Genomic DNA, 26346 nt, shown 5'->3' with positions numbered 1-26346 from the left:
ATGACCTCCTGTGGGAGAAAAAAATCAGCATTAAAAATGAACAAAACAATGATAACAAATTAAGGGCACATTTCTTGGACTTTCTTATAAGAATACCATAGGTAATGATACACTACCACGTATATGGTATAACACCACACTACAGATAAACATTGCCTTTCTAATACACACACACAAAACATCGACTTTTAAAAAATCTTACAAAAACATGGATTTAAGAGAAGAAAAACAATAATCTTCCTCACTTACAATATCCAGCAAGAAACACTGTCAACAGGAGGAAAATGAGCAACAGCTTCAAATTTGGCAAATGATGATTGCTTTTGTACAACAGAACATGCATGGCTGATAAGGAAATATAGAAACAGATGAAAGTTACAGACAACAAAAAACATAAGAAATGCAAAGGTTTGTTTATCACTTTTAAAATAATTTGACAAAATCCATTACAGTCTCTTGAATTTACAGCCATAAAATTAAGTTAGGAACACAAAATGGTTAGGTACTCTCAAAAATCTGTTAAAGGACCTTATGAATAAGTGAAATGTAAGCATATGCTCCCAAAATAAAGTAATTTCTTTGAGGAAAAAAAAAGTAAAACTATTTTCTTAAAAAGTTATAGTAAAAACAGGTATTATCTTGTACAAGCAAGAACTAGTACATTAATCTATCCTCTATTATTAAAGCAAACAAAAATGGAAGTTTTGTTACAGTTTGTCTAAAACAAAGAACTTTAATAGAACTATAAAATTATCAGAATTCTTTGAGAAAAAAGATAATTGGGCACTTGCGGTTAACATGAAAATACAATATTTAAAGAAAAGTTCACCTTACTTTATTAGATTTAGGATTTTTCACCACTGAATTGCTGATTTATTTTGCTTTGGAGACAGTTCTAATAGCTTACTGGTATTTGACCATTTATCATGTGTCCCAGAGATTCTCAAATAAAACTACTGAATACCCAAGTATTCAATAAATACTAGTACTCTTATTATGTAAGCCTTCAAAAAATCACATAATTCAAGTTATTGCAAATAAATATCTAGCTATAATTTCATAAATATTTAAATAAAATTCTGCTGAGTATAGATTAGCCTCCTAAATATACAACTAAGCTAACAAATCCATTGTCTTAAAGTCTGAACTATAATTCAGAAAGACAAGTTTATTTTTGGAAAGCTAGACTCCTACAGACCGCTTTTAGGGCACACTCAAAGCATGCTATTCCCTGTGTCCCACTGCTCTGTGTTTGCTATGCTTCCTTGGTTAGTTAATCAGTGATTGAATTAAATTTATTTTTTCCCCCTCAGATCCAGAAGTATCCCAATGGGAAAATGCACATATGCTTTCAGATTGCAGAAGTAACAGAAATCAGTAAATCCTCCTCAAATCCTTTCCCTTCACAAGGGCACATTGCCTTTCCTCTCTCTAGAGTAATGCTTTTCAGCCTGGAGGTCCATCAGATGATGTAAGTGGCTAAGGAAAGGCAGCTAAAAATGCAAATTCATATCTCCTTTACAACGACACGTGTATAAAGAGATCTGTCCCTCTACTAGAAAATTTAATGGGACTGTAAATTGAAAACACAAGAGTCACTGATCCAAAGACAGGAGTTACCGTTCCTTAACACAATAGGTATATTGTTTTCCAAAGCTATGAGATCCTATTCAAAAGCAAAGCACATGTATTCCCATTCTTTCCTATAAACTGAAGCTTAAAGACAAAAATATTAAAACTGGGTTGTATTTAACAGAACTCCAGCAATGCAGTGATCATTGGGCCTGTTTGGTCCCGTCCTGTGCAACTGGTTTTAAAGTGTTCTCAATCTGCTCCTATTTTTTGGAGAAATTCCTCCACAAAGTAACCAATTACATCACCTGAACTACTGTGATTCATGCTTCGTGAAATTAAAACTACTGTTGTGTAGGCCAAATTCCAATTCAGATATTACTACCAACACTCATCAAATCATTTCAGAGTCACGTGTACATCCCATTCAACACTAAGTAATGCTGTGAGCCACTACTTGATACAACATCCTACCTCATGTTGTATTTCAGTGGTGAAGTGATTAAATGTAATTTTTGATTTTGCCAGACTGAGTGTTAGAGGTGAAAGGTTTAATAATAAAAGTAGGATGCCAATTTAGGGTAATATCAGATAACTTTGACTACCAAATGACATAGCTCCTGCAGTTATGGCATGCTAGGGCTTGATTCACAGTTTAGAAAGCTTAGCATGCCCTTGGCATAACACTGACAATACTTTCTTGGTCTGATGTTACAGACAAAAAATTGATAATGCATGTCATTGACAACAAGAGAAAGCAATATTTTTACTTGGCTGACATCTAGTGGAATTCTTCCTTTTCCATTTACAATACTTAATTAAAAATCTCAGAGTGCTCTTATAGAATCCTCTCTTGGCAATGCACCATTTACACTGTTGGGGAAAAGAGGCTGAGGTACTTTGGTAAACATTTTGAAACACCTCTCAATTCACGATATAATCATTAGCACACGAAATAAGTGAATAAGTGCGGAGAGGAAAAAAAACACAAAACCATAACACCTTTAACACTTGCCATTCAGCTAAGGGACTACTGATACACTTTTGCGTAAGACATACATTTACATGTGTTACACACGGGAAGCCACCCTACATTAATATCCACTGTGAACAGGCCTCCTGAAAACATGATTTTTAAGCCTTTTTTTTTTTTTTTTAACTAGTTCTGGCATTGTGTGTGTTTCTGTCTCAGCTGGCTATATGCAAATACTTCAACAAGCAAAGTGTTCATAACAGTCTAACTGTATATGTTTCTTTATGATCTTTTTTGGTTTAAAACAAAAGAACAGCATGCTTTTATATTTACCTATTGCACAATTCGTAAATTTTTCATTCTGTTCCCTATTAAAGTAATTCCACTACTACACTGAAAAGCTCCACAGAACCCATTTTGGCCTGTTAGCTCAAGGACGTCTAGAACAAAATAATAACAATTAAAAAACCCTCTAATTAAACCATTACATACAAATGTACTGAAACAGCCTCGGAGAGTTCATGAGTAAACAACACTTGTTTAAAAAAAAAAAAACACCTCTGTAATAAAATACAGTACAGTATACAGATGATATACCATAATGTCTCCAGATGGAGCTGTTACAGATTACAATAATGAATATAAAATGTTTATTATGGGTTTTAAAATTGCAGGTAAAAAAAATAATCTGCAGGGGATATGTAAAGCAAAACCAAAACAAAACAAAAACAAAAAAAAACCACCTACTTTAAAGGTTCTACCAACAAGCTGATTTATAATCAATAAAAATAACGAACGTTACATCTGAGCAAGCACTCCATTGTAAGCCAACTCATAGTGCCAGATTACTGCACTGTGTGTTACTGTTCTGTGTTCACAGACTTACTGCATCTGTTGGAACACTGCAAGCTATCCTGATGACGGCCGGAGTATCAACACAGATTTTCAGTTTTCATTCTCAATTTCTCCCTTTGTGTACTTAGGTGAGAGTGTTAACATTCTTACAACAGCTTTATAGAAACAACAGAACATATATTTCTGTTATTAAATCAGCCTTCTAAAAATATAAAAATATTTGATATTGTGAAAATGTCTTTCAATCATACTTCAATTTTCATAGTTTTAATAAGGAATACCTAATTAGAATCATCACTTTAGAACTATGATGTGCATTCAGTTGATTTCATGTAAATAGACAGTTAAAAACATTTACTAAGATTAAATATAGTCAAATTGCAAAAACAAATAATCTGACAATGCTGTCATGTGCTATTTCAAAGAGTGCATAGGACATATTTCTGCAGCAGTCAATACAGTAAATTCTTTTGATGCAATCCCAGGTCAAAGCTGTAAACATTCCTAATTGCAGTATCTTGGAAACTTTTTGTTCCTTTCAAGTTTTTATTAGCACATTGCACTGGGCTTTCCCCTGCCATTTTTTTCACCAGTTACAGACAGTATCATGATCCATCTTTAACCCTTCCGGTTCTTCAAAACTACTCAATAAGCATTTCTTCACTAGATTCAGGGTAGTAATCCTCTCCTTGCAGTGCACAATGACACCTTCCATGTGCCATTGCTAGCAAGGCCCCCAGTGCGTGATCTTGAGAAGCAGGCTGATGAGGAAGTCCGCTATGCCTTAATGGGATTTCCTGCAGGTTTTGGATCATAACCGTACAGGAAAGTAGCTGCTATTACAAGGATGGCTCCGAAGAAAAAGACACTGAATAGAATAGGAATAGAAGAAAAAAAAATGTTAGCCAGTTTTAGTTAAGACAATTTTATTCATGTAATACAATCAAGGGACATTTTTCCTTTGGGAACAAAGAAAGCATAAATTTTATTCATTCAATTTATAACAAACAACATTTCCATATATTTCTTAGAGAAAAACGCAGGAAGAAGTTGAAATAAAAAAACTGCATCCACAGACAAGCAAAGTAATAATATATCATTATACTTACAATATTTTGAAAGTTAAAGATAGCTTCATGGAATAATTGTCAAAGGTAATCAGACTGAACTTTGATTTTTTTTTTTTTCATTTTGACTAAGGCTCTATGCAAAATGCAAGAAGAAGCTAAAGAATTGCATCTTCTGTAGCTACCCAGCCATTTTTAGCATCTGACATACATCACGCTGTTGGAGTTATGTTAGCTTTGAAGTCCAAAGCTTGTGTCAAAACTAATTACTGCTGCCCAAGAACCAGTTGCAAATCAGCGTAAAATAAGTTTTGGCAGATGCATAAATATTTATGTAAAGGAAGACATCTTTTGTATTGTGATATATGGGCCTTTCAAGCTGTTTTGATAGCTACAAGTACACATTTTAGAAAAGAACCTTGTAATAACAACATGCTAATGTTGACAATCTGATTTTGCGTGCCGAACACTAAAAAAAAAATTGTGTCACATGACAGGCAAACTGAATTCTCTGAAGGATTATCATATTTCAGGACATGATCCGTTGTGGCAGATTTAAGCACGTAAGCACTTTACATCTACTATCCCAATCAAAAATGTTTGCTGAAGTGAGAAAAACAATTAGGGAGTTTCAGTTCAAATAAATTCTGTTGGCATAAGAACATACTGAAGAGGAAGTTCGATTAAACTAGATGGATTCAAGTTCTACATGCTGCTAGTTGGCTCTACCTCATTTAATTATTTACCACTGTTTCCATTTTCACCATGTTTGCAGAGGCTAGTAAGTTACTTATTAATTTCTATTTGAACACACAGAATGTCTTAAACCTCTAAACATTTAATAGTAGACTACTTATAAATTAAGTCTGATGTGTTCCATTTTTAAGTCCCAATCGTTGTTCTGCTTTCTTTAAATAAACTCTTGCTAGTATTGCAAATACTACTTTTAGATTAAAAAATAAAGTTTTATTTATATCAGAAATATTTTAAAACTAGGAATGTGTGTTATATGTGAGAAACATAGGTCCATTATGACCGATGGTCCTATTATGTACATTGATCTGGACAGGCTGGAGAAGTGGGCCCACGTGAACTGAATGAGGTTCAACAAGTCCAAGTGCAAGGTGCAAGGCACCTGGGTTGGGGCAATCCCCAGACAGGACCACAGACTGGGAGAAGAACACATTGAGAGCAGTCCTGCAGACAGAGACTTGGGGATTCTGGTGGACGAAAGGCTCGACATGAGCCAGCAGTGCTCACTTTTAGCCCAAAAAGCCAACTGGATCCTGGGCTGCATCAAGAGAGGAGTGGCCAGCAGGGGAGGGAGGTGATTGTGCCCCTCTACCCTGCTCTGCCCTTGTGAGGCCCCACCTGGATTACTGCATCCAGGTTTGGTGCCCTAAGCACAAGAAAGAGGTGGACTTGTTAGAGCGAGTCCAGAGGAGTCCAAGAGCAACTAATCACTATAATGTAATTTCCACGTGTGAATGACTGCAATAATCTCTTTCAGAGACTTCTTTTAAAGACAATTTTTGAGATTGGATGAAGAGCAGTATAAAAATAATATTATCATTGTCGTTGTTCCAGCCATAAGCCATCTTGCAATGAGGTGACTTGTCTAAGCTATCGGCCTTTAGAAGCTAACTAGTGAACGAGAGTAATCCCCTTGTCTCAGCCTTATTCAGAACAGCCACAAGGGGGAGACTGGTTCAAGGAGCAGAGCTAAACGCAGAGCAAGGCAAACATCAAATCTAATGAGGAATGAGCTGAACAAACAGGGAGAATGGGTGGAGGGTAGAAAGAAAAGAACAGTGAACTAAAACACAGAGCCTGGAAGAAAGAGGATGTTTTGTTAAAAGATGAAATTTGAGGTTCAATTATTTGTGACCAGTAGGGTGCTCTATCTTATAGAAAATTTGATCTTGCCAATTATACTGCAAAATTTGTCAGTTATGTTATGAAACTAATTTTTTCTGTGGGAGTTGAATCTAAATATTTTATAAAGGCTGGCTTAGTTATTTATCTTGTAGTTATATCTGGTAAGCATTAAGTTTTCAACTATTGTTTTTTTTTCTGTACACATGGAAAATAATTCTTACCTTGTAGGAACAAAATCCTGAAGCCAGAAATAGGAGATCAATGTTGACAGTATAATAGAGAGAGAAGTTGCAAATCCCTTTAAAATGTTGTCTGCATATTTTATAACAGCAGCAATCACCAGGCCTCCAAGTGCCTGAAAAATAAGTTTGAAAATGAAGTTTGGATTTGCAACGTGGTAATTCCACTGGGAGCATCTATTTTAACAACATACTCTTACTTCAAGAAAAGCTTTTGTCTATGTCTAGAAACGTTTATTTTATGTTATGTATATGCACTGTTGAAGATAAGTAGTGGTGTTCTTCAATTCCTAATAAAGAAGTTGTTTATCATATTACCATTATTAAATCAGTAGAAAAAATTCTTGTACTTTACACTTGTATTTTTTAGCCAAAGGAGAAAGGGCATACATTTTCTTTCTTTTTTTAAGCATTGCAAAAGAAAAAATGCTTACATGCTTTCATGTTGCACAATAGTTAATCATATACCTGCTCTGAATTCTCCAGGTTTTTATTTAGAGGTTTATTCTAATAGTGCTATATCAGACTTAACTATAGAATTCTCAGTAGCTTCAATTACACTCATTTCCCCAGTCATTTACAAAAAAGTAAGTCCCCAACTCACAAAGCATGATAGAGGATATCTCACCTGTAGAACAACAACTATCCAAGTAAGTTTATTATATCCTTGAAAAAATCCATTTTTTGACAGCTGTTCTCCATCATAAATGTATACACCCATCAGTCCAAATATGCTACCAAAAAATCCTGAAAGTACAAAATTGATTTAAAAACTTCAGGCGAAAAACATGCAAACAGGTTCCTTGTTCAAGGTCTGCTCACATATATCTGATTTTAAAATAGGACTTGCACTTCGAGCATCACCACATTCAAATGCAATCAGTGTTCAGATAGATCATCCCTTTTAAAAAGCTATTTTCCACACTTATAACAAGTTTTCCTTGTGTCCATTGTGACATTCTTATATACATATCTTCCATTACTTTCTACTGAAATAAGGTGATTTTTGTTTATGGCATGTAAAAAAAAATCACTTAAGCACAATTTCAGTTTTTCTGAAACTTGTCATGACTGAAGGCTGAAGTCACACTTCAGGAAGGAAAACCAGGGAAGCCTTTCAGAGGAGGAGATGGCCACTGGCATAGCAAAAGAGGGACTGATCAGTTCAGTTTTGAAAGCACCCCACTTCCAAGACCCCTGTCTGAGCTAGCAGCCTCAAACACAATGAATGTTTACTAGCACCGACAACATCAAAGGAAAAAACTGAGGAGAGATTTTAAAGTTTCTAATTTGGTGATTATAGTGTTCTGTTATCAGACAGGAAACTTTCTGTAATCCCCTCAGGAATGAAGTGATGAAAGCATCTCCTCCATGACTGATCTAGGCTCTAGTCCTGAGCAGGAAAGGGGAATCACTTACTCCACTCAATTTCTGTGAAAAGCTGACTGCTATTTTCATTGCTTTTTCTTGCATCTGAAAAGAAGGGCCTTGTGCCCTTCCATTTAAAACCTTCCATTTGACATGAAATACTTTTTTTTTTTGTAGACATACTTAGTAATTCAGATTTGATTCATATTAAACCAATTATTTTTCTTTTCTCGTTGAGCTGCTAAAATAGAGAAACAAGAAACCAACTATTCATACATCCCAGTTAAGATACTAGCATGTGTTAGAAACTGAATGAGGACAATTTTTCAAAAAATATTCCAATATTTTTTTCATTTTTTCCTACAGTTCTAATAAGTCTCTACAGATATGAAAATGAAAATCAGGTTGGATGTATGTTTTTTGTTCTTTGTATTTTAAGTAAAGCTCTGTTTCAAAGCTGTTGCTTATGACTGACTTGTTTGTGAATGACATAACATCTGAAGTGGGTAACTATCTTGCACTTGCAGAAAGGATACACTAAAGTATTTCTGAAATTATGATTTAATGTTTTAAATATTTTCTAAAAGCTGTATCAGGAAATCCTTTATGAAATACGACAAAATTAATTTCATTTCTGAACTGAAAAACAAATGTAACAAGAAACATATTCTACTGAATTTTGTACTGAAGTAAATTAAAAAAAATAAATCAGGTGATCTGATTCTCACTACTCTTACAAACATTTATGTCTTCATATATCACAGTCCCAGTTATTCATTACCTTAAACTGTTTATGTTAAGATGCAATCTGTTCTGATCTCATTGTTTTCATGAAACAGTTACTGAAACATTCGATGTATGACCAGGCTTACTATCAAACTAGTAAAGTCATTTGCTGTCATACATACATTCATGCACTGCAGAAAAATCTGAAGAGTTTTTTTTAAGGGATTATTGATTTTTTCAATAATTATAAGTGTTTAAGTGGAATTTGTATCTGATATCTGCACTGTGGCATACCATAGTGCTATGGAAATTCAGAGTAATAATAATCAGTTCAAACAGTCAACAGCCTGTCTACAAAGTTATTTGGGTTTTCAGCCAATCTGTGAAAGAAACAAGAAGCAATACTCATGTTTTTGCTTCTTACCTGTTCCAAATTCAAAGCCATTCAAACTACCTGTCAAACAAGTATGCAGGACTGTAACACGAGGGGAGAACAAAAAGCTCTGTTCACTTGTGGTTAATCATGGTTACTGGCTATGATTAGGAAGGGAAACGGTCACAACAGCATGAAGCCACGGGAAAGCAGTGCATCTCCCAGCACAAGTATGCTCCCTCTGGTTCTACTTTCAGCTGTCTGTGCCAGCAGATTTTACATTACAACTCCAACCACAACACCAAAACCCTACCTCAGACCCTGGACCAAGCCCCAGCCACTCATCCTTCTCTGCATCCATAAATTCCGTAACATAACTTTTCCTGGTATATCCCTGGTCAAGGAACCTTAGCTTTAATGCATACGATTTCAATAAATGTTAACAAATATTAGCGACTAGCTAATTAAAAAAACAACACACCATATCCTGTTTTTATGGTACTTCATTACCTTTTACAAGATCCAGTACACTACCTGATCAAAACATCCTCATGACTTAAGTCTACCGTACCGTGAATTTGATCAAAAGTCTATACTAAGTGTTGTAAAGTTCAAATTCTGCCCAAAAAAATGACTTAAATATGCAATAATAATTATTGCCTACAGGTGAGGACCAGAGCTATCCCATTAGAGGAAGAAGGCAAGTCCATCAGTCAGTTGTGTTCCTATTGCAAAAACAGGAACAAAAAGATATTGCTGTTGTGGTATTTCTCATCCCATAAACTGGAGAAGATTGCTCTGAAGTGAGGGAAAACACATTCAGGAAAATGGAAAATTCATTTATATCTATGGTCTAGAAGTCGTAGAACTACTTTGTAAATAGAAAGTATTCCCTTACTAATAGGTGCAGGCGTTCAAATAGTTAGGATGAACATTTGCACACACCTTTCTTTGGTGATTACACAGACAACTAAAACGAACTGACCTTTGTACTGAAATAATCATAATAAATTACCTCAACTTTATTCACGAATGTATGAGTTCTTTTTGTATTAAAAGTGCCAAGCTATAAAAACTCCCTATCCAGACAAGAGAAAAAAATGTTAATTTTAAAATAGGTCTCAAAGCATTGTTTTAGGAACATATTTAGTTTTAATGTTCCTATGCTCTCAAATAAAAAGAAAAAATATGGAAAAAAAAGGATACTATGTACATTTATCTGATTAATTAGTGCAAAATACACAAAAGATATACAAAACCCTGCATAAGATAACATTCTTTCGAACATTTTAAATACAAATTCAATTCACAGATTCTGGAAAAACTTACAAACAATCTATAATCAAGTTAAATCAAGAACTAGGTTGACAGCAGAAAGCAATTCCTAGAATTCTATCTAGCAGAGTTTAAACTACTCTTATTTATAAAGTACATTTAAGCAGAATACTAAAATGTTTTCAATATTTTGTATTTTTTGCACATTTATCTTAATTCTTCAGAATACAGTATTCCTGTTGTAACAGAAGACTAAAATTAAACTTACCAAGCTGAATGTTTCTGATCCACACAGACTGCTTAGTTTCCTTTAAAATTTTCTCAAAATAAACTCCAGCAAATCCACTAGAAAAGCATGCTATAAGAACCGCCATCAGGCCTACAAACTGAGATCCTGCTGAATGTTCCTTAGCAGCTGTTGCTTGAGAGTCTGAAGGCCACTGGATGCAAAAACAGTTATTCAAATGTCATTGTTAAAATAAAGTCGTGAGCATCTATTACACACAAGTTTTTTTTTCTTAAGCAATAATAATAGTTACTAAATGCAGACAATCACATGCTTTTAAGGTTTTATATTTTGCATCACAAATACTTCTAAAGAACTGCAAAATCATAATTTTTCTTTCTACATATTTGTAACGAGTAAAGTTGTGACTCAGCTGGGAGAATACCTATCAATTTAAACAGGCCAGGATTTTATCTGACATGTTTCTGGACTGTCAGCACTGTTTCTGAATCCCAACATGATCTGTCCTGGTTATTCACAGTCACTAACTTTTACCACATGCCAGTTATTTACCTATTCTCCATACAAGTATAAATCAGAATACCACTTTTAACAGCTGTCTTTAAAATGTGATGAATTGTCTTTTGTGTGTGTTATACAAAATCACTCTTCAGTGTGAGAGCTAAAACACGCTGAACTTTGTGAAACTAAACCTCACAATATATCTAAAGCTAACAGAATAAACGGCAATGCCATGGACAACAATGTATTGAAGAGACTGTTAATTACTGTCAGAATGTTCTGTTCTCATTTTTAATTATTAAATTTGAAAGTTCCATAACATTTAATCCTCAGAATTTTTAAAAAATCCTTAAGATTTAAGATAAAGATTTCTAGGATATGCTAAAATCCACTAAAAATTCTTAGAATAGCCTCTTGTACCCAGATCCTACCCCCTGAAAACTACAAACCCCTGTAGCTATATCATTTGGAATGAATTTTGCTCTCAAAAAGGTTTGAGTAAATTTACCATGGTGAAACTATCATAAGGCGAGCAGCAGGACTGTCTATCATGTAAGGCCTGTGAATCCAAATTGCTAATGTCAGAAAAAGTGTGCTAATAAATACTTGTAATGCTGTTATTTGAAGGATGCTCCAGAGGCCCAGTCACATTCTACAGCAGAACACATGAAAAGGTTGCTATCTTTTGCCTTTGAATTGTTTCTGGTGTCCTCTAGCCCTGGCCAATTGTGATTTGCAGCTGCTGGCTGTACTCTGCTACTGCCACAGAGGTGGTAGAATCAGGAAGCTGTATAATCAGGATAGAAACTCATGTTCCTTGATTAAACACGTTACACAAGCACATTACAAACCACCTGCTACTATTTACCTGCACAAATGCCACTCCTGTCATCAAAATTACTAATGACAGCCACTGGTATACGCCCAATTTCTTGCTTAACATGGACACAGAAAAGAGTGCCGTGGTAAGAATTTTCAGTTGATATGTAACCTAAAAGAACCCAGAAACAGTTATTACCACATATTTCATGTTTTCTTCCCTTTTTTTTTTTTTTTAAACTTCCATAGCAATCCAAATGTACAATACCTGGTATGTGGCTGCATCTAGGTTTGACAATGCTACATACAGCAAGTTATTCTGAAGAGTATAAATTCCTGAAGGAATTGCAAGTTTAAGAGTTTCCATGGGCTTATTAAGGATTTCATCATGTAGCACTCTGTTCAGAGCCCGTAAATTGCACTCTACCAAAGAAACACAGAAATAGACATTAACTAAATGGAGAGGGGAAAAAAAAGGAGAGAGCAATGTACTGTTCTCAACATTATTGCCCCCTTTCTATAGCTATCACCACTATCAAGAACTCAAAATACTGTATAATGTTTGTTTGGTTCTCATAAGCCTCATCTTTTTAAAACGTCCTGCAAAGTGTCTTGCTGTAGCCTAGACTATCAGAACAAGAACAATTATTCAAACTATGTTAAATTAAAACTTATTAATAATCATATATATATTTCAAGATGATACATTAAAGAACATCAGCTAAACAGTGCACATTTAGGAGCCTACAGTCAGCAATATTTATGCATACATAATGATGTTTTTAAATTACTGACGACCAAATATGTATGTCAAGGAATTGGATAAATGCAGTATAAAATATACAACGTAAGAATGATAGTAAATGCAAATATACTTTTTTTTGAGCTTAAGACTGTGCTCCTTTCTGTAATAATGAAATTGCTTCCTTCCTCCAGCATCTGTCATTTTGTTTGCTATACGTTTCTACATTACCATTCATGTTTTTTACTACTTCTATTTATGAATTTCCTAAAATGCCTGAAAAAACACAAGCTTCAAGCTGCTAGTAGAAAATTTATTCCTGCATACCTTAGTATTCATAGACATTTAAAGAGAATGCTCTTCAGCAAATGTACAATATATTATGCGTTGAGAAGTGAAGTATGACTACAGTCTTTCCAAGAATATTTCTTAAATGGGAAGGAAAATGTTTTATTGTGGGCCCATACTCACATGGCTGCCTTGCAGTTGCTATTACAATACAGCATATTGATTACAAAAATGACTAGGTGCAAAATTTAACACATACTGCTGTCTTTGTAGACCAACAGAATACAGGTAAAAATCTTCAGAAGTTCAGCAAGAACTACTGCAGTAGAGGATAAGTAACGAGGTCCTTCTTCTTTCAGTGTCCGAGAGTAACGCATGGTCAACACTAGACTTGTAGTCTGAAAAACCAGGATGCTCAAGGAAAGGTACTTTAAATTGGTAGACATTTCTTGATTATTTTTTTCCTGAAACAGAACCAAAACAAATAAACAAACAAAAAACCAAACATATATAAAAACAGGCTTAAAAGGTAACACTGCAAACAGACATTTCCCTTAGGAATCAGCATATTAAAAATGTTAGCCAGAGACCTCAGCCAGCAAAAGAAAACAATGAACCTAATCTGATATTTAAAGAGAGAAAGGAGATTAACACTTTACAAATATTTTTAAATACATGATTAGAAATGGGGAAGCATATTAGAATATTAAACGTAACAGTTAATAGAAGAATTCAGTGGAATATTTCTTATCTGTTAAAAATAGTCAAATAAGGACTCCTAACTTACAATTAACTTTCCAATAACTGGTTTCACAAAAGAAATCTCTGAAGTTAAACCAGTCACAGACCTTCTGAGCCTTCACCTATATAAAGAGATATCTTCAAAATATAAAATAAGAAACCCCATACTGTGGTACTGCAGAATGCTCAGTACACCTGCTGCAATGAGCTATCCCCACAATGGAGAGGTGGAAGAAGGAGATCTCTCTCTCTCTCTCTCTCTCTCTCTCTCTCTGAAGAGTTTTTCAGGCTGCAATTTCTGCCCTGCTAGGTGATGTTGTGACGGTGTAAGACTGGGTAAGGACTGGCCTGCTTTAAGTGAGAATAAGGGGTGTTCCCAAAGCCCAAAGAACAGGAGAGTTGTGGGGATGCAGGGTTGGACAGGAAGATATATAGGATGGTGGGGCAACAGGGGAAACCCTAGTTCTGTCCTGCTGATTATCCTGCTCAGAAAAAATGAGTTGCATATAAGTGATTGCACCTACTTTCTCATATTGCATTCAGTACCACAAACCTTACACTAGTAAAATTGTATCCCCTTCATACCTAGAATGAACTTTCAACAAAGCTGACATTGTTTCTTTGCCCTTTCCCACCAATTTGAGCACTAATTTAGTGCAGGAAACTAACAGAAAGCAGTTCTGCTTTTGGAAGCACGATATATTGCAAGGAAATTCAAAAATGCACCACCGCTATTCAGCACGTTATATTGTTTTCTGATATTCTTTATACACTTTAAGTATGAAGAAGATCCACATATACAGAAATGTTTCCCTTTAGAAAATTAAATGTTAGTCTTCACTATCCACTTATTCAAAAAACAGAGCAGTGTTTTATAATGCCGAAATAAAAGCAAACCAGTAATTAAAAGTTAACGAACATTTTCAAGTAAAAGAAAAATAGTAATAAGTCAATACATTGCATACAGTTCTGATTTTTAGAAGTGTAAAGCTGATGTGTAGTACTTATTGGATACATTTGCCAAAGCTGCCCCTGTATATGCTTTACATTTACAGAGTACAACATTTTTTACACAAATTTTGACTCTTAACTATCTAGTTTTGTACACACTGCAGAACGACGTGCTGGTACCTCTAAATATTTGCAACTGAAACTGAAGTGGTTTCCCTCTGACTGCACTTCTCTAACTAAAGATGCATTTCACAATGATTATCACGGATATTTTTTCAGAGATCTGTAGAGCTGTGTTATTCAAATATTTCTGACTTGCCCTTACCTTGTCTCTAAGCTGTAGACGATTTTTTGCAGTCAAGTATACAAAGTCAACTGAGTGTCTATATGGCATCAGTATTGAAGAGACACCTTACAGATAAGTATTTTTTTTAAAAACAGTTTGGTTTTCAGTTTTCAAAAAGCTTCTGAACAAAATATAGGTAATGGGAACACACATCTCTGCTGAACTATGACCAAAATTTCTGCATTCTGGGAGCCTGTAAAGTGACAAATTATTTTAGAAATGTTCTCAGTTCTCGGAGTTCAATAATTTAAATGAAATAGGTCACAATAACAAAAAATAACATTCACATGCATTTCTTGCTGAAACAAAACCATTTACGAAGCAGCTTATAGTATACTATGCAGTGTAAAAATGTATCACCAATACCTTGTTTATGAGCAAGCATCAAAGCATTCAGTATGAAAGCCTACCAACAAGCAGGGCAGTTTAGTAAGCCCACCAGCAAATCCATAAGGAGCACATACCACATCATCTTGAACTACAGTATTATTCCGATTAGTAATCATGATCCAAAGGGAACTTTCCCGCAGTAATAGTACCGATGTAATCTTGCTTCCAGAAATGCAGTCACAACTCCACTTTGTCCCATTCACCACGCTGCTTTGTGAAGCCAAACAACGTGTCCAAAAAAGCACCAGTAGCAGAATGTATTTCTTCACAATAATTCACCAAAGCAGTTTCAGGGTTTCCCAAATTCATAAAAAATGCACTTTAGGAGTCCAGTTTGATAGCTGAATAGATTAAAAGCTGTCTTGTCAGTGGTCAGCATGACAGGTTTGCAGAGAACAAGTTTCATGCCGTACTAAAACTAACTGGTTCACAGAGCAGGAACTACGTAGTTCTGATCCTTACATATACCAATGAACTAAGCACCCTCAGCAGAGCAAACAGTGTCTTATCAACTATCCTCATCTCTCTTCCCTGCTTTTATAACATTTGCATATCAGTCCTTAAAACTTGGTGCAAACTAGGGACTGGATCCAGAAGACGAGCCAAGTACTGAACTTTAAATAGCTGGACTGTCTTCAACTGCAGTTTCACCGGAGGTTTAGATGTACAGATCACTGCCAGAGGTGTAATCACCCATCTAGCCAGGAGTTCCTGCTACCCCCACTGCAATGGACTGTGCAGTCATAAACGAAATTAAATACTGTCATCAGTAATAGCCTGCACCTTGAGGTCTTAAATCAATAATGAAATCAAAGTTCCTGACCCGCTTCTTGTGTACAGGGTTCCTCCCAGGCTGATTTCTTACCGGACTTTGGACAGGCTGCTCAGTACTCTGCAGCATGCATCTGTTCACGAACCAGATTTACACGTGCTAATTCAAAGACTGGGTGTTCAGTGGTCACATTAACTCTGCGACTTTATTAGGCTAATTATCTTTTTCTTTTATTAGTCTAGGTAAAAGAGAAAAATACAATACAATAAACTGCTCCTGCACAGTTTACTCAGCGTACCATGTAGCCGCACCTTACAGTAACAGCAAGAGCCACTGACGCAGAAGGTAGGCAAAGGTGAGGGGCAGACTTGTACCGAGAGTCTACCTGCAGGGAGCCAAGATGGTATTTCATCTGCCGGGGATGTCAGTACGCAGGTGGATAAAACGTACAGGGATGCTACATGAGGAGCTGTTCTCCTCAAAAACAAAAGGGAGAAGGACATGGAAATGGTTTTGCAGCATGAGAAAATGATAAAAAAAACCAACTATACCGGAAATATTGACCTTCAGCTCATAAAATATCATACTGTGGGAAGTCTGAAAAATAACCGTTAACAGGAAGCTGACTTTTAGAAGAGTAAAATCACCTATTTCCACTTCATAATATTCTTTCAGACAGAACGAATGAATTTCTGACTTGCAGATTTTCATTTCCTTTAGTAACTTCTCCACAACAGGCTAAAATTTTACATCTTAAATTTTACTTTAATATCATTCTTACACTCTCCTTCCTGAAATACTGGTAAACTCTACTGTTTACAGATGTAATATATTAGGTCAAAAAGAACACAATCAATTTGGCTTAATGGACAGTAAACATAGAGCGTGTATTTTATTTTCCTCTCTCCGTTCCTGAACAAAACCCACGAATATTATCAGAATTTACTACATGAGCAACAAGAAGAAAATGACAGGACTTTTCTTAGCCTTAAAATTTCTCTCTTAAAGATCTGATTGTATAAACTTTTGAGGTTCTCAGCTGCGATATATCCACAGCAAGAGAATCTTGCACAAAATTAAGGGTTTGTTTAAGAGTTTATTCTATTCTTGAGTTTGTAGGAGGTCTCCAAATCTAACAGGATTACTTTAGTTACAGACACCTAAACCACTAAAAAAGAGAATTCTAGCAGGAAATATGACTAACCTATTTTAAATAAAATGCCTCATTAAACTCAGAGACAAGAGACCATCTTGAGACATTGTCCAAGGGCAGTTTGAGTTACACTGCATATAAGGAGATCCCTTCCGCAAGCCTGGTCTGACACCGTAGGCAAGAATGAAAGAGCATGGGGCAATCACACGGGTCCAGGTGCTCCCTAAATTTCACACCATGATGATACAAAGAAATGAAGATAACGTAAGCACAGAACTCTTAAGACTCAGCTTTGTCTAACACAAAGTATCTTATTTGATCAGCATGTTTTAGACTCATTGAATTTTTAAGCTCTTGCATTTTCTCGTTATTTGATAATTTAAAAAAAGATTTCAATTCATGCTCAAATGATCCAAATTTCATTTGACTATGCATTTCTTTTGCAACTATAAACTATCCTAAATTAACTAGTATTCTGCAATATATTTCACTAATTCAGTTTCAATTACTAGAAAGCTTTTCTTACAGTCACTGCAGCAGGCTCACTTTTAATTAAATTTATTAAATTTAACTTTCCTTACATTTCTGAAACTTCAGGGGTTTATACAAAAAAAATTTAAAAAGGAATTCAGCATCCAAAATAAACCAAACACACAACACTATCCTGAGAAGCAGATAAAACAACAAGAAAGCAGTTAAGTATGAATTCCAGCAAGTCACAGAACAAAAGCACAGGTTAAATTCACAAATTAAAATAATAATGTGCCCTCCATGAAATGACTGTAGCAATCCACAGTAAAAGTTATGCACGCAATTATTCCGTATGCTATCTACTGGGTAAGAGACACAATAGGCTGTGTTAGTCAGTGAGCGGCAGGTGCCAAGTAACTCACTGTAAAACACAATCCAAAAGTCACACAAAGGAGTTTGCGGATTAAAAAGGAAAGGCCTTCCTAGGTGACAGCCTCGGAATAATGCCCTGCGTCAAGAGCAAACACAGACTAACAGAAAACGGCGAAATGAGGCCTTCCCACAGCCAACAGAAGTAGTGTGTGCGCATTATTTTCTACCAATTTATCAAAAGATTTGTCATAAAATAACTTCTAAGGGCAACTGTACCTACTCTTCCCTATCTTCTAAACAGGCAAATTAAAAAAACAAAAACAAAACTAAACTAAAAATTGTACGTTTCCCATCTTCACAGTGACAGCACTACAGGAACTGCATTCCTCCCAGCCCAGTTGTGAAGCATTTTCACTGCTGAAGGTTTTTTACAGTGGATGTTACTGCTGTGGCTTGCTCTTATTCCGTTTTACTATTAACGAGTTTAAGAGTGCTTAACCAAAGAAAAGGCAGTCACACAGTTATAATACAAAGCTGACAGAATTTGCCAGACTCTTAGCAAATGCAAAAGGAAAAGTTTATTAAGTTTTGTGTGCCAGTACACAGGTTCTGTGTCTGGGACCTGCCAGAAAATAAACACCGATTAAGTCTGCCTTACAGAAGGGGAAAAAAAGGAAAGTGAACAGTAAAGTACACTAATTCATTCTGGTGGAACAGGTATGGATGCACTTCCTGGGTGAAAATCTTTGAAATCAAGACAGCAGATTAAACAAACAGGACTGTGTTCTCACATTTCTCAGAAGGAACGTGAACCCACTACTGCTGCTGTTCCTACACAAATATAACAAGCTGGCAACAAAGAGGAAAAGCGCAATAGGGAGGCGGAGTGAGAGCTAGCTCACGGAACCTGAAGAACCTCTTTTTCTTTTCCCCCGCTAAAACTCTTCCTTCTCTGTTTTACCATGTGCACTGACCTCTTCCCTGGGTTGGATAACATGCAAATAACATGCTACTTTCTGTAACCCAGCTACATTCCTTAGAGGGAGATTCTGTTCCATAAAGCATTGGTTTAGAAGCTATCGGACTCAATATAGCCTTCTTTACACCTGAAAGCAATACCTAATACAACGAATAGTTTATACATGTAAATAAATATCCCAGATGCTACTGAGGAAGTGAAGACTTTTCAGAATCTAATAAGTGCTGCCAAACTGGTTTCTGAACAGGATTTTACACGCATACAAATATTTAACTGCCAAATTTGGATTTCTAGCATTCAATAATGCATCTCTTCCCCATTCTGCCCCAAATATGTAAATCTTTCACATGTCTGTCAATTTTATGAAAACCATAATAAAGTTGTAAATATTTTTAATAACTTCAAAGCTGGTACTTCTGATGTTTAAAACGTCACTATTAATGTTTTCCATCTTCTTCATACTGGATACAGGTTTCACCTCTGTTCCCTCACATAAACTAACTATAATTGTCAGCTTACCTTGCTCCTTCGTTTGTTTTTCAGTTTGTTACTCATTCTTCTTGCTGGATACTTTATAATGTAAATTAAGCGCACTGTTTTTCTTTAAGCTTGTATTCTTCTTGTAAGTATTATAAGAGCAAATACTCTAGCAGAGTTTTTCCCTTTTTCTTCTAGCAAAAGGTGAATAACAATATTTTTTCTTTTTTTCTCTCCAAATGAAGGTTTCCTTATAGTAATATTTTCAATTTCTCCTTTTACATTAAAAAAAAAAATCTTAACTGGTGAAAAAAAATAAAAGCATCACCACTTTCAAACAATATTTCATGAGAAGGATATCAAGCACAACACACTAGAACACTGATGGACCTAGCTCCTGAAATGTGGCCTTCTAAAAATCATGCTGATGCTAAAAGGTAATTATAGACAGACCAGTTACACATTAAAATGCAATTGCTAAAGGCCAGCCAATGATTTCTTCTCAACTTTGGTCCATAAACCTAGGCTTTTGCCACGGATACTGGAAAGCTGTATCAGTGATTCACTGGCATATCATTCAACCAGAATGTCTGACGTTGCCAAGTCTAATAAAGAGGATGCAATTACATATTAACTAATATCTAATTTCAGATAATGCTACAGATTGCTTGGGACTTAGGTAAGGTTTTCTTCCATATTCACAGAAAACTATGCAGAATGTAACACTTTGTTGTTGTTGTTTTTTTCTTTCTAATGACCACACAAAGGATTTTTATTCTTTTTTGTTTGGGAAAAAAGTCACCATTCCAATCTACGTATCAGAGAGAAAAGTTGAGAATTGTGAATCTCAAATGTAAGACAAATTTTCAGTGTGGCTAAATACACTTTAACACCCCACCCCAGCAAACCAACAAACCCAAAACCAACCAAAACTTCATCCTTTACAGCAAAGCTAAGAACCCAAAGATAAGATATTTTTTTGACTGATGAGAATTTAATTTGGTTTGATGAGTGTTCAAGAAATTGCATATTGAGTATAAATATTCAGTGCTCAGAAAATGCAGGCCGTCATTGAACTAAATCTACCTTCAGCACTGCTTATGAGATAAAAGACTTTTTATATGTGCACAGTAGTGCAATAGTTTTATATTGACTCAAGTTATTAAGCCAACGCCTGCCTGCCAGCATGGAAATTTGATACAACCTGCCTCTCTCTTTTTTCAAACAGTACACACACTGCATTCATTGTACAGATCACAGTATGGAAAGATACTCGTAGTCACACTCAGACTCTGTGAGCAAGCAGGCAGTCAGTTCTCAGTCCTAGTTCAAACTCCCATCCCTCCTCAAACATACGTGAGTGCAATGTCAGGCTGGGAATGAACTGAGGTGCTGCCCCGCTGCAGCTCCTGCAGATGTGTCAAGTCAATGACGTGGCTCGATTTAAGGTGCTGAGAGAGTGAACACTGAATACAGCTGGGGTTCAGCTACAGCTCACAGTTATGCTACTTATGAATTACTAACCAAGTCTGTGTGCTTGAGGCGGTGCAGCCACCCTCCAACAAGGCCACATAGTTTGAGTGCAGTAACACAAGCAAGATACTACAGTGAAAATAAAACTGTAGACACTTATTGCAGAAAGCTAGTAATTACCAATAAATTTAGACAGCTAAGCAGTGTACTGAAGGGGTCTGAATATAAGACAACAAGATTCAAAAGTGTGAATGGTTCAAACGGGAAAATCCCAAACTCCTAACCATAGTATGTTCTTAGGCTGGTTCCTAAGAAGTACACATCTTAAGAATCCCTCCTCCCCTGCAATCCAGCTGTGCAAGCTCCTGAGCTCCAATGAAGGCACTAAGCCTGCGGAAGCAGCATGCGAAACGGCATGGACTGAAGTAACTGATAAAGAATAAGCCCAGATGGCAAGTGATTCAAGAATAATATAAGAGGAATAGCTAGCTACATGTAGCAAGCTTGTCCCAGAGATCAAGAATGTGTTGCCCTGATTTAACAGTGCCAAATTTGGAACTGTTTTAAGCAGACAAGTGATTCCATTCCCCTAGGTACCTGGTTCAGATGATCCCTGCCTTTTTTGTGTTATTACAAAAAGCACCATAATCAGCATAAGGAAATGTAGGATTGTTAGGGATATAGAGCGTCTTCTAAATACACTGCATTAATTAAATCAAATTTATACTTACTTCTACCACAGTCTTTCCCCAGACCTACATTTTCACTACACACACTGCTTCCACATACCAGAACATCATGCATCCCAAACCAATGGATCCTTATCTCCCAGAAGGAGAGATAATGGACAAAGGAAGCATGAGTTACAGTTTTCCAAAGGAAAGGGATATTGTAAATCAGTTTCTCTACGGCTATCATCTGCTTCAAACTCATTTTGCAGCCCCTAAAATTTGGTGCCACTTACTCCTTGGTAAAAGAAAAGCATGAGTTACAGAGCTACAGCCTGCTGCAGCTAAAGTCACAGAGCTGGAGTCTGCTCAAGCAGACTGTCTACACAGCAGTGCTTTTTGTGGAGTTTGCTGAGAAGAACTGAACAGGTCAGGCCCTCTGGACCCACGTGCAGTGAGTACAAAGGGGTCATGCACAGTGCCCGCGGACAAAGGCACCCCACAAATTTTGGGAGAAGCAGTCCATCAACTGATGCTTGTTCCCCAACCCATTTTGTCAGTCTGCACCCAGGTTCTCTGAAAAGCAAGGCTTGCCTTCAACCCCAGTGCTTCTACATAGAGGCCACCACAACAGAAAATCTTCCCAATGGGTGCTCACTCAATTTTAGAGAATTTTGTTGTGTATCACTGAGGCCTGTTTAGGTCTCAAATAATGCAGCTCCCCATGCAGAAAGCTGTCTCAATCTTCTCTACCAAATCATTCCTTAAAAGTCTTTCCCCTGGTTTCCAGCTCTCTCTCATTCTCATTTAGGACAGATTTCATAGGATTCACTAAGATATGACACAACTTGCAGTACGCTTTGATGTTTATCTTCTACCTTCCCATCTATTCCATAATACACATCTTACTACACTCAGTACCTCTGTGTGTTCTTTTTCTGACTTCAGCTTTGCACTGCCGGAGCCCCTCTCGCCTCAGCACCTGGCCGTGAAGTGGCGGTGCCCTGACACGGTTACGAGCCGTGCATTTGGGATCACCTCACGCATAGCAGCGCATCCAGCACGGCCAGCGCCTGCCACAGGGCACCCCCAGGGCCGGCAGGTGAGGCAGCAACACCCTACGGCACGGCTGCCTCAACCCCCGGCCTCCGCACCTCCCCTTCCCCAGGCCGCCCCGCTCGCAGCCCTCCCCTCGCGCTCACGGCGCCGCCGTTCCCCTCCCGGCCCCATTCCTCCCTCCAGATCTGCTCCCACCCCCCCACCAGCCCCACACCTCCCCCGCTCCCCCAGCGGAGGCCTCCCCCCTCGGCCCTAAGCCCGGCCCCGTCTCCCACCTGCGGGCGCCCCGCTGGCCCCTCACGGCCCGGCCCCGGCCCCGCGCTGTTTCCGGGTGCCGCGGTCCCGTCCCGCAAAGGCTCCGGCTGCAGCCGCGGCCCCGCCCGCTCCGTTCCCAGAGCCGTGCCGGGCCTCGCCTCCCGCCCCGCCCGGCCCCCGGGGCCGCCGCTGTGTGAGGGCACCGAGGCCCCGGGGCCTCCCCCCGCGAGGGGGCGGCCTGGCAGGGAAGCCGCGGTGTGCCTAGTGAAGCAGCGCAACGGCAGCTCGCAGTGGACTCTTAAATTAAAAGAGCGTTATTTTAATTGTCGACCCAATAGTCAAGATCACATTCATATCTTTTATGCTTCAATTACGGCTTCAGGGATTCAGGTTAACGCGCAGATGGGTGGCAATGGAGGGCGCGTCCAGTGGGCTGTCTGACACGAGGGATTTAGTGGGTGAAATGCGGGCTCCAGGGATACTCGTGGCAGAAGGTGAATACAAATATACTTCGTGAGTTGTAGTTGCAAACCGTAGGAGACAATAAATACAATTTTAATGCTAGGCATACGTTCAACAAGACATGTACTAGAAGCATGTTTAAGAAGACATCATGCAGCTTAAAGCTGTTGCCAAGGTGGTATCAGCAGTAACGCCATGGACACACCACTGCCACCCACGTGCCACTGCCATGGTCACTGCACCAATGCTGGCAGCTCCAAAAGATGTTACTGCAAGCGGTGGAACAGCTCTTGAAGCCAAGGATGGGCCATGGTCCTCTGTGCCCACATGTCCTGTACCTGCTTGTAGATATCAGCATCATTCTTGAGATTAAACTTGCAGATACATCACATATCATAAGCTAAACAAAATACTTCAGAAAAGGAGCCAATCCTAAGACAGTACCAGTCTTGTGAACTTTATTACATTTCGATTCCTTCCCAGAGGAAAATACATTGGTTTTCAGCAGCTTCCAGGCAACTGACTTAACTGCCTCCTGTGCTGCTCTAGCTTATTTGCAATCCATTTGAGCAGAGTTGAATATTTCTTTGCTTTGAGATGTTTGGCTTCTTTAATAAATATGCTTTAATACCCCACAGATTTCAGTCCTTTTAGATTTTTCACTTTGCAACCTCCATATTAAACTTGAATTTGACTACAATAGACTAAAACCAATGCTCTGATATTATTTTAGCAATTTTTCTGCTATACTATGGACATATGCTTACCAGAAGTTACAGGTTATCTTTATTTTAAGTGGTGAGGACCTGGACACTGCTCAGTTTGCACATAAAACAATCTGACTTCCTTCTGCTTTGGTTACTAACCAAGAATTTTCTAAGCATTTGATTCTCTCACCAATTAAAGTTCAGATAGGTGTTCATCACATTCGTGACTGGACATAAAAATAATTAAAAAAAATCATATAGGTAGGTACAATATGCTCTCTCTTAAAATTATACCTAAAATGATGCCTAAAACACTGACAAAACTAATGATATCTACTAACGACTAAAACCAGAAAATAAACTAATGAAAGACATGACATATTAACCAGACATAGAACATGATAACCAAGTACAATCTGCCAATTTCACTTAAGGGTATTTTTTTCTGACATCGAGTAATTAATCTAATATTACTGTGTACAATCCATGTCTAGGATGCCAAACACATCTTCAGAAGTTCATATAGACCATTTTGATGTAACAGCAGAGAGCACAAAGGCACTCAAAACACTGAACAACAGCAGGAGTCGGGGACTGGAGTGTTTCCCAGCAGAGCTCTATAAAAACAGAGAGCAATCTTGATAAACCAAATTCAAAATAATTCCACTCATTACTATTATTAAAAGCATAGAAAGTTTCAGAGAAATCTTTTCCTATTAGCCCCTTCTGTTGTGTAGATACTTCTGACATTAAAAAAACATGTGCCACATCTGTGGTATGTGCAACTCAACAGGTGTTCAGTTTTCAAGCAATAAGCAGGAGTATAAAAAGTATAAATTCAAAAGTATAAAGCACCTAGATGGTCCTGCTTTTCTACATTTTTATTGATACTGTTCCCATTTATTATATGTACATTGCACATGCAGTCTCAAATGCTTATTCACATACAGGAAATCTGACTATATATTGTTTATACCTCACAAGTGTAATCAATTCTTTCCATTTTCTGCAATACATAAATAGGAAGAAACCAGTAGAAACCACAAAGAGGAAAATTGCTTACCACTTGACTGCCTCCTGAGGAAGGCGAATTCTGCAAACAAAAAAATAAGTAAGGAAATCTAGAAGTGTTCCCACTCAATGGTTTTGAAGACAGTTTTGTCCAAGATCATTAAATTAAAAAAATAATAACAATAAAAATATGCTGTGGGTTAGATTCAGACAGATGAAGGAAATAGTTTTAGTTCCACATTCTCTTTATCCCATTTTACATGTGAAAATGTCAGCTAAAGTTGATGAAGGGGCAAAAGCCTATTTTTCTCTCATTCCATTATCACATTCCATACAGAGTTTCTCATCCCTGCGTTTGAAAGAGGATTTTAAAAATCAAATAGTGCTAAAAAATAAAAACGGAGGAAACAGGGTGAGGGGTGGGTGGGGGAAAGGACAGGGAAAGAAGTAACCCGTAATTGAAAGACTCAAGAGTTGGGTTAATCAAAACAAACAAAACAAACAAACACCAAAACCTGAGGATTAACTGCGCTGGACCTACAAAAACCTACACAGAGAACAGGAATTCAAAAATGGGGGACAGCAAAATGTAACAAGGTCACTAACTGGAATGTAAAGCAAGACAGATTCAGATTTAAAATATAACTGAAACCGAAAGAGTTTCCCCAACCTGAGGCTGCATTTCCAACAGCAGTTTCTTTAAATATGCTCTAGTACAAAAGGAACTAATACACAGTGTTATCTTCAGACCAAATCATCCAGAAATTGCTCTACCAACCATCCAATTTTTTTTTATTTACTAAGTAAAGAAGATGAAAATGCTATGATGAAATTTTTCTTACCGGTTTCCCAGAATAAGTGCTTCCTGAGTTAGAGAAGCCCTGCAAAATGTTAATAAGACATTTACTTTTGTTGTAGTAGACTCCTCATGAACTGTTTAAAGAACACACGAGTCTTGAAAATGCCCTATATTGGTAGACTTTCATTTTACATTTTCCTTGCAATTTTTTCTCCTATTTTAAGTGAATGGTCTCAAGTAAGCACAGCTACACCCTTTTTATTCCATGACCACTTTCAGAAAATTTTCAAAGCCATGTATCTATCTGAGTGAACAACAAAATTTGAAACTGAAACAG

At 37.2% G+C, this 26346-nt stretch overlaps 1 protein-coding gene across 3 annotated transcripts; it reads right to left on the bottom strand.

Moving 5' to 3' along the window:
- On the bottom strand, positions 1-23168 carry SLC35A3 (solute carrier family 35 member A3). Of its 3 annotated transcripts, XM_035537221.2 has the most exons (9): positions 23051-23164; positions 14941-15154; positions 13183-13387; positions 12162-12316; positions 11943-12065; positions 10595-10766; positions 7213-7331; positions 6567-6700; positions 2-4268 (listed from the first exon to the last, which is right to left on the bottom strand). In XM_035537221.2, exons 2-9 carry the CDS (start codon positions 15007-15009, stop codon positions 4178-4180), a joined length of 1068 nt encoding a protein of 355 aa, XP_035393114.1. In that variant the 5' UTR covers positions 15010-15154; positions 23051-23164; the 3' UTR covers positions 2-4177. The 3 variants fall into 3 exon arrangements, with proteins under 3 accessions (XP_035393116.1, XP_035393115.1, XP_035393114.1); XM_035537223.2 differs by lacking the exon at positions 14941-15154 and having other exon boundaries at positions 1-4268; positions 23051-23168; XM_035537222.2 differs by lacking the exons at positions 14941-15154; positions 23051-23164 and adding an exon at positions 15426-15692 and having other exon boundaries at positions 1-4268.
- Positions 23169-26346: the final 3178 nt, after the last annotated feature.

This window comes from Cygnus atratus, chromosome 8 (assembly GCF_013377495.2).
Source record: "Cygnus atratus isolate AKBS03 ecotype Queensland, Australia chromosome 8, CAtr_DNAZoo_HiC_assembly, whole genome shotgun sequence".
Lineage (NCBI taxonomy): Eukaryota > Metazoa > Chordata > Aves > Anseriformes > Anatidae > Cygnus > Cygnus atratus.
This window is presented reverse-complemented; position numbering and strand designations above follow the sequence as displayed.

Coding starts and splice junctions, on each gene's coding strand:
- SLC35A3 (XM_035537221.2), bottom strand. CDS start 15,009: ATGCCATATAGACACTCAGTTGACTTTGTATACTTGACTGCAAAAAAT. Junction 7,332..10,594: donor GATCAGAAACATTCAGCTTG/GTAAGTTTAATT, acceptor TTGTACTTTCAG/GATTTTTTGGTAGCATATTT. Junction 4,269..6,566: donor CAGGATTTTGTTCCTACAAG/GTAAGAATTATT, acceptor TATTCTATTCAG/TGTCTTTTTCTTCGGAGCCA.